The following is a 15,998-nucleotide window of genomic DNA, read 5'->3' as shown; positions in this document are numbered from 1 at the left end:
ACTTGCTACCCACAGTAAAATTTGGTGGAGGTTCCATCATGCTTTGGGGCTGTGTTGCCAATGCCGGCACCGGGAATCTTGTTAAAGTTGAAGGTCGCATGGATTCAACTCAGTATCAGCAGATTCTTGACAATAATGTGCAAGAATCAGTGACGAAGTTGAAGTTACGCAGGGGATGGATATTTCAGCAAGACAGTGATCCAAAACACCGCTCCAAATCTACTCAGGCATTCATGCAGAGGAACAATTACAATGTTCTGGAATGGCCCAGTCCCCAGACCTGAATATCATTGAACATCTGTGGGATGATGTGAAGCGGCTGTCCATGCTCGGCGACCATCAAACTTAACTGAGCTGGAATTGTTTTGTCAACAGGAATGGTCAAATATACCTTCATCCAGGATCCAGGAACTCATTAAAAGCTACAGGAAGCGACTAGAGGCTGTTATTTGTGCATAAGGAGGATCTACAAAATATTAATGTCACTTTTATGTTGAGGTGCCCATACTTTTGCACTGGTCAAATTTTGTTTAAATGCGGATACCACATTTTCTGTTAGTGCAATAAACCTCATTTCAATCCAAAAATATTACTCAGTCCATCAGTTATTAGATATATGAAACTGAAATAGCTGTTGTAAAACCCCAAATTGTTATAAAGAAAAAAGGTTAACATTAATAGGGGTGCCCAAACTTTTTCATATGACTGTATCAAAAACCTGGTGACAGATTCCCTTTAAGTCTCCAAATGTGTGTAGGTCTTGTAAAAAAAAATACTAAGAATAGGAACTAATGCCATTTTTCAAAATTATTTCAAAGTTTGGATTTTAAAAACCTGTGTTCTCTTGTAGGGTATCTTATATATTAGCCTTTATTGCATTGGTTGCCAGGAGTCTTGGGGTCTTTATGGATATATCATATGCGGATGCTGAAAAATATCACTGTTTTTCAAAAATGTTAGAATTTCAAAGTAAAATATAATCTTTTTTCAGCTTCACGCCCTAATTCCCAGCTGTACTTAGGATTGGAAAAACTCCATGACATTTAGATGTCTTTATACAATTCCTTTGTGTAAATTCAAAATTGTAAGATTTTCTCAGCCCGCACACGATATTCATCTTTCATGTGAGAGCAGGCTAAAATTCCACCAAAAACTTACCTAAAAAAATAATTAAAAAAGTTATTTTTTTTAGGTCAGTGTCATCAAAACTGCAGCTGTTTTGTTTTTAGCCTTTAAAACACTATCCATTGACATTTAATATCAACCGGTGATGACTTGCATTATTCTGTTTTTAAGGCCAAATAAATAAAAGTTTTCCATGAAATGAATTGTCATCATCTGATGTTAGAGAATTGCGGTTCACAGATTTATGCCATAGGGATGTGAAAACGTCATAAGTATTGTGGCTTATGTGAAAAATGTTTGTAACTTATTTTTATTGTTTCCCCAAGAGGGTTCTCTGTGACCCTTGGTTTACTTGCACCTTGGTCAGGAGCTCCGTAGTAGAAGCAGTAGGAATCAGAGGCAAAGCTAGGGGTTTAGCTTAGGGGGGTTGAAATATCTGAGTGGGACCCTAACCAGGTGCCCATGATAACAACAGTGGCGCAGCCTAATCGTGGGTATAGGGGAACCTCAGCAGATGACACAGATATTACCACTTTATGGTCACATTCTGGTATATATGTCTCCCAGCTTGGGCCCCATCTTGGTATATATGCCTCCCAGCTTGCGCCCCATCTTGGTATATATGCCTCCCAGCCAGTGCCCCATCCTGGTATTTATGTCCCCCAGCCTGGGCCCTATCCTGGTATATATGTCTTCCAGCCTGCTCATCATCCTGGTATATATGTCCCCCAGCCTGGGCCCCATCCTGGTATTTATGTCCCCATTCTGTTCTACATGTACCCCAGCCTTGGCCCCATCCTGGTATTTATGTCCCCCAGCGTGGGCCCTATCCTAGTATATATTTCTTCCAGCCTGCTCATCATCCTGGTATATATGTCCCTCAGTCTGGGCCCCATCCTGGTATATATGTCTTCCAGCCTGACCACAATCCTAGTATATATGTTTCCCAGCCTGGGCCCCATCCTTGTATATATGTACCCCAGCCTGGGCCCCATCCTGGTATGTATGTCCCCATTCTGTTATACATGTACCCCAGCCTTGGCCCCATCCTGGTATATATGTCCCCATCCTGTTATATATGTACCCCAGCCTGGGTCCTACTCTGGTATATATGTACCCCAGCCTGGGCCTATCCTTTTATATATGTGTCTCCCAGCCTGGGCCCCATCGTAGTATACATGTCTCCCAGCCTAAGCCCCATGCTGGTATATATGTCTCCGGAAAAAAAAAACACATCAAAACACCCTGCGGTTTTGATGTTATAGTGATGCGATTTTTGCCTGGAGGTGTAGATCGGGTGCAGGAATATGGTGTAAAAATTTCAGCACCAAATCTGTATTTCTTGGCCAAAAACAGTCTTGACACCGTTTCGGTGACGTTTTCTGCCAGGAGGTGCAACTTTGGTGCTGAAATGTCTGCACCAGATTTCAGCACCAAATTTACACCTCCTGGCAGAGAACTGCACCGAAACAGCCCTTCTTTTTAAAACCCCCTCTTGGACAATTGTCAATTGTTGCCAGTTCAGCGCCTTTCTGTGACAGATGGGTGTAAATAGGTCAATAAACGTCAAAGGGACATCAATCGGACGCTGAACAGGAGGGCACTAGAGGGGCACTGAATAGATTAACCCTTGAACATCAGCCGTATTTTGCACAGAAAAACAGTAAAGAATGACAAAAACCTGAGTTGGATAAATGTTAGAATTAATGTAATATGGCCAATGTTTTTAATACATGAATACTAATAATTGTGATAGAAATGATGATGTAGATTCACGTAAACCATCCTTTGTGATGATGCATGGATCTTTGGGATTGCTGGTGTATTAGAAGCCACACAGCTCTCCTGTATCATTATATAGTGAGAATACGTTTCTTATTTCTCATACATCCTTGTAATGTATATTGTTGATATTCACTTATTACAACAATGCATTAAATCCATCACCGCTCCTCTTTTTAGGTTGTACCCTGGCTATTGCCACCGGCTCCATAACCTAGGATGACGAATCACATTGAAGTTCCCATCTCTGATGGACATCATATGAGTCTGGAAGACTTTCCCAAACGATGCTGGACAAAATACTGTAGCTGGCTAAGACGCAATCTCCTCCTGATCTTAACAATAGCTGGTAAGAAAATTAGGATATTTGTGTTTCCAAACCCCATGGACATGTATGTATTGTCTAGTGACTAATGTAAGAGAAAACTAACTTGCCTTATCCACAGGGATAGTACCACTTCTACCCAGAGGCTGCTTGTGTTATTGCAGCTGAGGCTAATTTCAGTAATTGAGCCTGCAGTAGAATGTTTGTAGCAGAACTGTCATTTCAGGTGAACTTGCAGCAGAATGTTTGTAGCAGAGCTGTCATTTGAGGAGAACTTGCAGCAGAATGTTTGTAGCAGAACTGTCATTTGAGGAGAACTTGCAGCAGAACTATCATTTCAAGAGAACATGCAGCAGAATGTTTGTAGCAAAGCTGTCATTTCAGGTGAACTTGCAGCAGAATGTTTGTAGCAGAACTGTCATTTCAGAATAGCTTCCGTCAGAATGTTTGTAGCAGAGCTGTCATTTGAGGAGAACTTGCAGCAAAATGTTTGTAACAGAGCTGACATTTCAGGAGAACATGCAGCAGAACTATCATTTCAAGAGAACTTGCAGCATAATGTTTGTAGCAGAACTGTCATTTTTGGAGACCTTGCAGCAGAACTATAATTTCAGGAGAGCTTGCAGCATAATGTTTGTAGCAGAACTGTCCTTTCATGAGACCTTGCAGTAGAATGTTTGTAGCAGAGTTGTCATTTCAGGAAAATTTGCAGCAGAACTATCATTTCAGGAGAACTTGCAGCATAATGTTTGTAGCAGAACTGTCATTTCAGGAAATCTTGCAGCAGAACCATCATTTCAGGAGAACTTGCAGCATAATGTTTGTAGCAGAACTATCATTTCAGGACAACTTGCAGCACAATGTTTGTAACAGAGTTGTCATTTTAGGAAAACTTGCAGCAGAACTGTCATTTCATAAGACTTTGCAGCAGAATGTTTGTAGCAGAGCTGTCATTTGAGGAGAACTTGCAGCAAAATGTTTGTAACAGAGCTGACATTTCAGGAGAACTTGCAGCAGAACTATCATTTCAGGAGAACTTGTGTAACGGGGGCAGGGGGCGCCTCAGGGGGTGTAGTCGAGTCCCCTCACCTTGTGGGCCGCAGGCTGAACCCCGGCCCGGCCGTCACTTGCAAGACAGGTGTGTTGTTGGGGCAGAGTGTGAATGCATGGGGCCCATTCATGACAGCGTTCTTTCTGTGCTCTACAGCTCCTTCTTCACTTTCAGGAAAGAGACAATTGCAGGTAGCGGATAAACCAAACACCGTTTTATTAAACAAAGCTTCCATCTTTCTGTTTGCAGCAGGCTTACTTTAGTACGTTACAAGTCCTTTTCTACGAAAACGGTTTCCTTTTTCTCTATGGGCACTTTCCTTTGCCTGCAGGGGCCAATTGTTATCCCCCTAGCAGTGGTACTCCTATCCCGATTTTAGTCCAGCCCTTTCCCAAGGATTTGTATTGAACTAGGGGACGGCTCCAGTACTCACTACAGGCTCCGGATTAGCTCCAACGTCTCCGCTCCACTGCCACAGCACCCACTCCTGCACTCTGCCCCGGCACTTCTCCTCAGCTCTCTCCCATGTTACATCTCCAGCACACTGCCCTGCATTCAGAGCCCAACCCCCGTTCTCTTCCCTCCTAGGCTGCCCTGCCCCTTCCTTCCCTGTCACTGTTACCAGGGGAACCACTCACTACACTGGCACCTAGGGGGGGGGGAAGAACCGTACATAACACACAACATTGTACAATGTGCCACCATACTCCTGTGGCGTCTTCAGGGGGGGATTCTCTTTCCCGGTTCGGGGGTCCGACTACCCCTTACACTTGCAGCATAATGTTTGTAGCAGAACTGTCCTTTCAGGACACCTTGCAGCAGAATGTTTGTAGCAGAACTGTTAATTCAGGAGAACTTGCAGCAGAATATTTGTAGCAGAACTGTTATTTCAGGAGAACTTGCAGCAGAATATTTGTAGTAGAACTGTTATTTCAGGAGAACTTGCAGCAGAATATTTGTAGTAGAGCTGTCATTTCAGGAGAACTTGCAGCAGAATATTTGTAGCAGAACTGTTATTTCAGGAGAACTTGCAGCAGAATATTTGTAGTAGAACTGTTATTTCAGGAGAACTTGCAGCAGAATATTTGTAGTAGAGCTGTCATTTCAGGAGAACTTGCAGCAGAATGTTTGTAACTGAGCTGTAATTTCAGAAGAAATTGCAGCAGAAAAAAAACCCTTTTCTCTTTTCCCTATTGCCATATATTTTTAAAAACACAAACAGTTAAATCCTATCTCAGTAATGTTAAAGTCTGTATTTTCAGATTTTATCTAAGAATCTAGAGTGAAACATCAATATTAGAGGAGAAAAAAAAGTAAATTTCTTTAATAAAATATATTAAAAAGTTGTACATTATCATGAATACTACTGATTTATTAAATAAAAATTAAGCCAATGGTTACTTAAATTCTGGACCCCAGTGCTACATTTGTGCTAAAGGCTTGTAAGTTGCTGCTATCTCTGCAACCACCACGGCTATACACATGACTATATTATTGGAGAAAAATCTTACATTAAATTATTTTCATAAAAATATTTATTAAATGATTCTGTTTTAATTTGGGTGCAGAAATTTATAAACCGCTTGACAGATTCCAGTATGATTATTTTATTATCATTAGTCACACCATTATTTATTCATTATGATGATACTGTTATGGTGGTGTGTACCATGCAACACAGAAAATACTGGAGACATATACCATTCTCCTTTTTAGGCCTAAAACACACTTCGGCATAAAAAACGTACGTGTTTCACTTTCCGTTTTTCGGGTCCGTGTTCTGTTCTTATGGGCATTTCTCCAGTACATGTGACATCCGTGTGATGGCGTATGCTTGCCGTGTATGCGTGTGGAATGTCCTTGTATACGTACGTGTAATGTCCGTGTGGTGTCCGTATGTGTTGATCTGTGTGTGTTGTAAAATGTCGTTGCTACATACCCGCTGACAGCTGACACAGACAGAGACGAGCCATGAGAATGAACTCGGGTGAACCTTACCCGACTTCATTGTCATACCGCGGCTCTGTCTGTGACTCACTGGTGACCGATAAACCCCAGAGTGACTGAAGTTAGCGGTGTGATTATCGCTGCCGTCACTTAGGTTACCCGCGGCTAGCTGGGGTCAGCCACCCGACACCTCTACTCACCTGTGACTTCATCGCTGATCGCGCAGCTCACTTCAGGTACTTGGGCGACTCACTGTCACAGTTGGAGGATCCAGCGGTGGCCGCAAGTAACTTGAGTGAAGTCAGCGGTGCTCGCTCAGCTCACTTCAGTTGCTGCTTGGAGATGATAGAGAGTGGTCATTGTGTGTGGCCGCTCCTGTCACCTTCATGTAGCAAAGCTGAGAGCGTCATGGGACATCCATGGATTACGGCGGACCTGGATGGGTTGTTTGGTTTTATTAAATTGGTGAACGAGGGTGTTTGTTTGAGTTTATTATTCTAAATAAAGGTTTCTTTGAATGTGTGTGTTTATTATTATAAATAAAGGTGTATTTGTTTTTGTGTGTTTATTTAATTTTAATAACAGGTTAATCATGGAAGTTATCTCAGGGACACGGCTGCCATGATTAACCTAGGACTTAGTGGCAGCTATGGGCTGCTGCCATTAACTCCTTATTACCCCAATTGCCACTGCACCAGGGCAATTTGGGAAGAGTCAGGTAGAGTCCCGGGACTGTCGCATCTAATGGATGCGGCAATTCTGGGCGGCTGCTGGCTGATATTGTTAGGGTGGTGGGCTCCCCATAACGTGGGGCTCCCCATCCTGAGGGGATATAGTCTCCAGCTGTGTGACTTTACCATGGCTGGCATTAAAAATGGGGGGGACCGCACGCCGTTTTTTAAATTATTTATTTATTTAATTTAATGCACAATATAGACACGGCCACCGGCGGCTGTGATTGGTTGCAGTGAGACAGCTGTCACTCAGCGTGTGGGCGTGTCTCAATGCAACCAATCATAGGCGCCTGTGGGCAGGGGAAGCAGGGAATAGTAGATTGATTAATGAGCGGCCGGCATTTTCAAAATATTTAAAGCCCCCGTATCTTTTGGACAGCTGTTATTTGCTGCACTGGTGATCGGGGATCGGTAAGTATGAGACAGGGGGAGATACAGACCGACAGACAAAGGGATATTGACTGACAACCACATAAAAAAGGGTTAAATGACTGACAATATAATTAATAATAGATTGACCGACATCGCTCATTTAAAAACGCACACAGACGGTACGTGTAGCACACTGACATGCTACGTGTGCCGTCCGTGCAGGCATGGACCCATTGACTTTAGTGGATCCGTGCCTGTGTGTTGCCGGCGAAAAACGGACATGTCGACCGTGTGGAAAAACGCACACACGTACTAACCACACGGACACACGTTCCATGTGGTTTTATGTGTGTGTGCCTTCCATCATAGGTTAACATTGGTCTACGTGTCTCCGTGCTGCCAGTACGTGCAAAAATGTACCAAACACGTACCGGCAGCACGGATGTGTGTCGCAGGCCTTACAGAGCACACCCATTTCTACTGACTTTTTTTGACTCTTCACTTTAGCAACAGATCCTTAAACCCTTCACGACTGGCCGATTTTGCTGTTCCTATTTGTTTTTTCGCCACCGTTCTTCTGAGAGCCGTAACTTTTGTACTTTTCTGTCAATATAGGCATGTGAGGGCTCAGTTTTTGCAAAATGAGTTGTTCTTTTAACTGAAATCATGGAGGTTTACCATATAGTGTACTGGGAAGCGGCAAAAAAATTTAAAGTGCAGAAAAATAGCAAAAAATAGTGCAATTGCACATTTGTTTTTGAGATATTTTATTCCCTGTGTTCCCTGTATGGTAAAACTGATGTGTGGGCATGATGCCTCAGGTTGGTGCGAATTCGTAGACACCAAACATGTATAAGTTTACTTTTATCTAATGGGATTAAAAAAAATCAGAGGTTTGTCCAAATAAAGTGGCATATTTTTTGCGCCATTTTCTGCGACCTGTGGCGTTCTCATTTTTCAGGATCTGGGGCTTAGTGATGGCTTACTTCTTGCGTCTTGGCTGACATTTTTAATTGTACCATTTTTGCGCAGATGCTATGTTTTTGATTGCCTGTTATTGAATTTTGCCCTAAATTTGCGACGACCAAAAAACGTAATTTTGGCATTTGGAGTTTTTTTCCACTACGTCGTTTACCGATCAGATTACTTGATTTTATATTTTGACAGAGCGGGCATTTCTGAATGCAGTGATACCAAATGTGTGTATATTTTTTAATTTTTTTAACCCTTTAATTTTCAATGGGGCGAAAGGGGGGTGATTTGAACCTTTAGGTTTATTTATTTTTTTAAAACTTTTTTTTAATTTTTTTTTATTTTAATAGTCCCCCTAGGGGGCAATAAGGATCAGCAGTCTGATCGCTTGTTCCTTTCTCACGATCAGAGCAGCACCGCTCAGATCGGGATCCACTGATCATGTCACGTGACTTCCGGTGTCGGGCTGTAAGTAAAGTTTTAGCGCAATCGCGATTATAATGGCGTTGTCACATATTGACAGTGCCATTTAAGGGGTTAAGAGGTACGGGCGGAACGCGATTCCAGTCGTGCCTGGCAGACACACATGTCAGCTGTACAAATCAGCTGACATGTGCGCTGATCGCCGCAGGCTGCTTGCAGCAGCCCGCCTGGACTACTACTATTACCGCTAGGACGTAATAATACCGTCCGCGGTTGTTAAGGGGTTAAACATAATACTGCCACTCACAGTGTCTTTTAATTGTGATAGTTCTACACAGTCACCCCCTGAACAAAAAAATAGTCATTCTTCCCAGTTGGTCTTCTTTCATTTCACCACTCTTTTATAACTAGAATCCATCTTTAGGGTGCTTTGCCGATATGTCCAGAGATTAGCAGATGAGGGGCAATTAGCTTTTATTACACGATAATGATGGTAAAGCTATATAAGAGATTACATGTTGCTGTTAAAGTATTCAGTGTATCAGAAATTGCAAAGTAATTCTGCAGTGTTCAGCAAGTCAGCAGGTTGTTTATAACTTTGCAGTAAAGGATCGTTTACACGAGCTGATTGGCGGTAATAAATCGGATAATTATTTTCTGTTTCTCTTCAAAGCTTCTCTTGATCCCTTTTCTCTTGTCCTGCGGAATTTTTCTGAGAAGCATCCCTCAGTCGTCCCCCATCATGGTCACATTCTATCTACCTTGGTATTCTTGTTCCATCTCCTTGATATCCTGATGAAATCTTTCTCCTTGCTCTTCGCTAACAGCACCAAGGTTTTCAGGAAAGTCTTCAACCCATCATGTTCACGTTCCATCTACCTTGGTATCGTCGTTCCATCTTCTTGATATCCTGAATCTTTCCCCTTACTCTTCGATAACAGCACCAAGGTTTTCAGGAAAGTCTTCCCCCCATCATGTTCACGTTCCATCTACCTTGGTATCGTCGTTCCATCTTCTTGATATCCTGAATCTTTCTCCTTACTCTTCGATAACAGCACCAAGGTTTTCAGGAAAGTCTTCCCCCATCATGTTCACGTTCCATCTACCTTGGTATCGTCGTTCCATCTTCTTGATATCCTGAATCTTTCTCCTTACTCTTCGATAACAGCACCAAGGTTTTCAGGAAAGTCTTCCCCCATCATATTCACGTTCCATCTACCTTGGTATCGTCGTTCCATCTTCTTGATATCCTGAATCTTTCTCCTTACTCTTCGCTGACAGCACCAAGGTTTTGAGGAAAGTCTCCCCTCATCATGTTCACGTTCCATCTACCTTGGTATCGTCGTTCCATCTTCTTGATATCCTGAATCTTTCTCCTTACTCTTCGATAACAGCACCAAGGTTTTCAGGAAAGTCTTCCCCCAATCATGTTCACGTTCCATCTACCTTGGTATCGTCGTTCCATCTTCTTGATATCCTGAATCTTTCCCCTTACTCTTCGATAACAGCACCAAGGTTTTCAGGAAAGTCTTCCCCCATCATGTTCACGTTCCATCTACCTTGGTATCGTCGTTCCATCTTCTTGATATCCTGAATCTTTCTCCTTACTCTTTGATAACAGCACCAAGGTTTTCAGGAAAGTCTTCCTCCATCGTGATCACATTCCATCTACCTTGGTATCGTCGTTCCATCTTCTTGATATCTTGAATATTTCTCCTTGCCCTTCCCTAACAGCACCAAGGTTTTACGGAAAGTCGTTCAAATGGAAATGTAAAAAAATGTAACTTCAAATTCCCCAGATGACCCAAGGCTTCGAAACGTTTCAGACTGTTCTCCACGATGGACTTAATTTTGGATCTTTGTTGTAACCTAGAAATTTTTTCACAACTTCTTTAAAAGAATCCCAAAGCTTTCATTTTTGTTTCATACACGTTATCCTTCCTGAGTTTCTGAATATCCGAATCCACAAAAATGTCTTCTTTCAGTTTTGTTTTAGACAGTCCCTGAAACTTGGTACACAGGTTCTTAGAAGGCTCTCCTTTCGGTTGAGCTTTCACAAACGGCTTCATCAGTCCAAGCTTAATTTGGAGGGGTGGTAGGAGAACTTTAACCTAAACTTTCTGCAACTATGGTCTTGAGTCCAGGTTGCATAGATGTTCTCGTTGGCCAACTTTTATGGCTCCAGTGATGAGCCCTATCCTGGCTGTCCCATTCAAACAAAAAGCATGAGTATTTTGAGTATCCTTCTTGCCTCCTGCCGAAGGAGCAAAGAGAGAACTTTCAGATAACCACATATTGAACATGTTTTATCCATCCTTGAGAATAAAGTCTAAACTCTCATAGCTTTTCTTCAAGGGCACAGAATACCCCCAGGCACTGAAGCATCCTTGCTGCCATTGTGCAGTAGCAGCTTTGAGACTTTTTTTGATGAATCAATAGAGTCTCTCCACTCGCTCAATGTTAAATATTTCAGTTAGTACGGGCTAGGGGGCTGCAAAAGAAAGAAAATAAGGAAAAAAGCAGCACAGTTATACTTACCAAGTCTCATGCAAGGCTGTCACATTTGTTCCAGATCCGCTCATTAACCCACATACATATTCACTGTTTCCTGCGCCCACCGGCAGTCCCAAAATCTCTGATTGGTTGCAGTCAAACCGCGCCCCCAACCTACGTAACAGCATCTGTGATTAGTTGGAATCACACACACTGTCTGGGTCCCCTAATATAGTGTAAAGATAGATAAAAGAAAATAAAAATTAGCATAGGGTCCCCTGTATATTGATACCTACTGCAGATAAAGCAGATGGTGACAGCCTTCAGCCCCCAGGCGTGTGCTTATCTTCGCTGTGTAGCAAAATAAGACAGACCCCCATGCAGTTTTTTTCTTTAATTATTTAAATAAATTATTTTTAAAACTGGCGTGCGGTCCCCCCAAATTTGATACCAATCCAAAATAAAGCCGACAGCTGTGGGCTTGTAATCTCAAGCTGGGGAGGCCCATGGTTATTGCCCCCCCCAGCGTAAAAATAGCAGCCTACAGCCACCCAGAATTGTTGCATCCATTAGATACAACAATCCTGGCACTTTACCCGGCTCATCCCGATTGCCCTGGTGCGGTGGTAATATAAGAGCTTAATGACAGCTCACAGCTGTTACTAAGCCCTAGAGTCATAATGGGAGGTCTCTATGAGACCCCCCATTACTAATCTGTAAGTGAAAATAAATACATTTAAAGAGCAAAAAAATCCTTTATCTGAACTAAAATACTAAAAACCCCACCCTCTTTCACCTGTTTATAAATCCTCACAACACCCAGGTCTGACGTAATTAACACGAGGTCCCACAAAGATCCTGGCTCTGCTACATCCTGCAGTCACAGCGCGTGGACACATAACATGACTGCCCACTGTGGCTGCAGGCAGAGACTGACTGAGCTTAAACTGTGAGTGGTGATGTCACTGAGTTTGTGTGTTCACAGCTGGAGATTCCCCAATGTACCCCAACTGTAACTACAGTAAAACTCAACTTAGGTGAACTAATTGAACTCATTGACCTCTTCTTTGGTGAAGTGACTTCAATCAGACCTGCATCTTGTTTTTGCCAACAAGATGCGGTTTTGATGAGGTATTGCTGCAAATTATTTTTTTTTTGTACCAGGAGATGCAAATTTGGTGCAGGAATATGATGTATACATTTCAGCACCAAATCAGCATCTCTTTGCAAAACAAAATGCCCAAAACCAATTTTGACGCTGTTTTGGTGTGGTTTTCTGCCAAGAGATGCAAATTTCATGTTGAAATGTCTGCACCAGCTTTGCATTTACTGGCAGAAAACTGCAACGAAATGGCATGAAAACCAATTTTGTGCGTTTTTTTGCCAAGGGAAGGAGATTTGGTGCAGGAATTTGGTGTATAATTCTCAGCACCAAATCTGCATCTCCTGGCAAAAAAATAATAATGTGGTTTTCTGCCAGGAGATGCAGGTCTTATTGAACTGAATGAGCTTACTTGAGATGAGGTCACTGAGTTCAATGAGGTCAGCTAAGGTCAGTTTATATGTGGTCACAGGTGGGGTACTGTGGGACCTTCTAGCTGTTACTGCAGATAAACTGAGTGAAATCATCGTTCACAGCTGTGGCTCAGTCAGTCTTTGCCTGAAGTCACAGTATGCAGTCATCTACTTCTGATGTAGAGCTGGAATCGTTGTGGGACCTCGTGTCGATTACATCGGAACTGGGTGTTTGGGGTTAATAATTGGAGAGAGAGCCTTTTTGTATTTAATTTCAAGTGAAGGAATATTTCCGTGTTTGTTTTATTTCTTTTCACTTACGTTATTAATCTTCTAGATATCTTCCATTACTACTCTAGGGCTTAGTAGCAGCTGTGGGCTGTCATTAACTCCTTAAATTACCCCGATTGCAACTGCACAAGGGCAATCGGGATGAGCCAGGTAAAGTGCAGGGACTGTCGCATCTAATGGATACAACAATCCTGGGCAGCTGCAAGCTACTATTTTTAGGCTAAAACAATGGATCTCCCCAGCCTGAGAATACCAGCCCACAGCTGTTGGCTTTATCATGGCTGGGTAGCAAAATTGGGGGGGGGCCACATATCGTTTTTTAAAATATTTTTTTTAAATAATTTTCTTAAATAAAAAGCTGCATAAAGTCCCTCTTATTTTGATGCACATACGAGATAAGCATATGGCTGGGGGCTGCAGCCTGTAGCCATCTGCTTTATCTGTGCTGGGTATCAATAAAGGTGGGACACTAAAGTGGGCTTTACACGCTACGATATCGTTAATGATTTATCATCGGGGTCACGTTGTTTGTGACGCACATCTGGCGTCATTAACGATATCGCAGTGTGTGACACTTATGTGCAACCTAAAACGATCGCAAAAGTGGCCAAAATCGTTTGCCGCGGAGAGGTCGTCCTAAAACAAAAAAATCGTTCTCTTCGAATTAGCGATGTTGTTCCTCGTTCCTGTGGCAGCATACATCGCTGTGTGTGAAACCGCAGGAGCGACAAACATCTCCTTACCTGCCTCCACCGCCAATGCGGAAGGAAGGAGGTGGGCGGGATGCTTACGTCCCGCCTATCTCCACCCCTCCGCTTCTATTGGACGGCTGCCATGTGATGTCGCTGTGACGCCACACGACCCGCCCCCTTAGAAATGAGGTGGATCGCCGGCCAGAGCTATGTCGCAGCACAGGTAAGTCCGTGTGACGGGGGTAAGCGAGGTTGTGCGCGACGGGCAGCGATTTGTCCGTGTCACACAACCGACGGGGGCGGGTACAATCGCTTGCGATCTCGCTAGCGAAATCGCAGCGTGTAAAGCCCGCTTAAGCCATTTTATTTATTTATTTTTTACATTCCATTAGGGGACCCAGACAGTGTGTGTGATTCCAACCAATCACAGACACTGTCACACAGGGTGGGGGCGTGGTCTGATTGCAACCAATCACAGATGCCGGGACTGCCAGTGGGCAGGGGAACCAGTGAATATGTAAGAGAGTTAATGAGCGGACCCGTCAGTAGCGTTACAGCCTCGTGGAGACTCGGGTATGTATCTTATTCCATTTCCCCTGTTCAAAGCATATGCTTGTGTTTCAATATTAGGCATGCATGTGTTAGAAATGTACGGGAACCTTTAAATGCAAAAGTTGTTTGATTCTAGTAATCCTATTTAACCCTTCTTAAAATTGAATCCCCTTTTCCTCCATATTCTGCTTGAATTTATTTATTTTTTGCCGCAACCAGATCACATATTGTCTACATGTCAACACGACTGTCTCTTGCCAATGTAATACATCCTATTGTGTAATTGTTTTCATTGCTTGAAATAACACGTAATGAGATTTTCTTAAAACAATTTCAATTCTGAAAGCCATAATTATGTTCTTGCCGATGCCTGAAATATAATCCTTCCATTATGTCTCAGCTCAGTTAAACCCAGAAATTAGAAATGAGTGAATTGACTTGATAAAAATGGAGTTTGGGGGAAATTATTCAGAAATTTACTGAATCTGACAAATTTGAATGATTTGCAATTTGCTTTACGCAAATCAACTAAAAGGCCCACTACCAATTTACACATTGCAGGCTGCATCAGCCAAAAAAGACTCCAGCAGGATTTCTCATAATGACTTGTAGCTATCACATCACCTGGTATAGCACAGCAGATCAAAAGCCAATGATAGCCTGTATAAAATGAGAGGCAGGGAATGCAGCAGCCTGTCACGGTCGTCTGCCTGCTGTTTTGAGACTAGTGACAGCGTTACGACTGGAGCCTCCCATCTCCATCTAGACTCCTCTTTTAAACAAAGTTTAATTTCCTTTGGCATCTCATGAGTTAATTTCAGATTTTGTTGCCAGCAGCTCTGAGCAGGGCAGGTCAGCTGTTGCTGTGTTACGAAAAGGCGCCGCCATAGCCGCAAGCAGCCTGCTGAGGTTCCTATTGCGCCCAGGCGCCGGCTGCCGTTCTTGGCCGTGCCTCGGGTCATCCAGTTAAGAAAAATACATATAGCTCCGGCACTCCTTAGAAGAAATTGCAAAAAGTCTCGGGTGGTGCTGAATGCGTTTTTATTAAACCAAGAGTGAAGTCTGTCCCATAGACGTTTCGGTCAACATCAGACCTTTATCAAGGGATCCATCAGACTAGAGTATTGTAGACATAAATATGCACCAACGGACAACAAGTGTAATCATCAATCGCGTCTAACAGTAGGGTTGGGTACTGTGAACGTGTAACCCAGGTAGTGTGTCGCGCTAAACGTACGAGAAGTAGGGGAAGTCTCGTTTGCAACACTGTGGGGAGCGAGATACTGTTTGTATTTCTGTGCATGTGCTGACGGGCAAAAAAAAAAAGAAGAGAAGGAGGGGGAAACCCAATTCAATATGTAGGGTATTATGCCCAAAGAGGTAGCCTGAATAATCAGGGTAGAAGTCACAAACACAGTTGTTCTCGGTCGGAGGTAAGGACCATGTATATCCAGTCAAGCATTAAGGAATCTCATATGGCTGCCATATTGAGTGCATAAACATGCATGCTGTGGAAAACCACAGTGGCAAGTCTTCAATAGGATCAGGTAAAGGATCTCACGATCTGGGTGCTAGGCAAAGAGAGCAGCTGCAGGCTTAACAGGGTAATGCTCTCATCCGGTCTACACACACCCACCCTGACACAGGCACAGTCCAGCGCCGGCTATATGTCCCCTATCTTACTCCTGATGATTCTCCACGGTTTTTACCCTGTTAAGCCTGCA

The 15,998-nt window shown here is 43.0% G+C and overlaps 1 protein-coding gene across 1 annotated transcript in view; it reads left to right on the top strand.

Annotated features, from left to right (window-relative positions):
• The first annotated feature begins 3,126 nt into the window (after positions 1-3,126).
• The window catches only part of LOC142256950 (excitatory amino acid transporter 2-like), an 83,669-nt gene continuing 70,797 nt past the window's right edge, over positions 3,127-15,998 (top strand). The window contains exon 1 of the mRNA XM_075328964.1: positions 3,127-3,256. Coding sequence (XP_075185079.1) covers positions 3,127-3,256 — 130 coding nt within the window. The remainder of the gene's footprint in view (positions 3,257-15,998) is intronic.

This window comes from Anomaloglossus baeobatrachus, chromosome 11 (assembly GCF_048569485.1).
Source record: "Anomaloglossus baeobatrachus isolate aAnoBae1 chromosome 11, aAnoBae1.hap1, whole genome shotgun sequence".
Classification (NCBI taxonomy): Eukaryota; Metazoa; Chordata; class Amphibia; order Anura; family Aromobatidae; genus Anomaloglossus; species Anomaloglossus baeobatrachus.
This window is presented reverse-complemented; position numbering and strand designations above follow the sequence as displayed.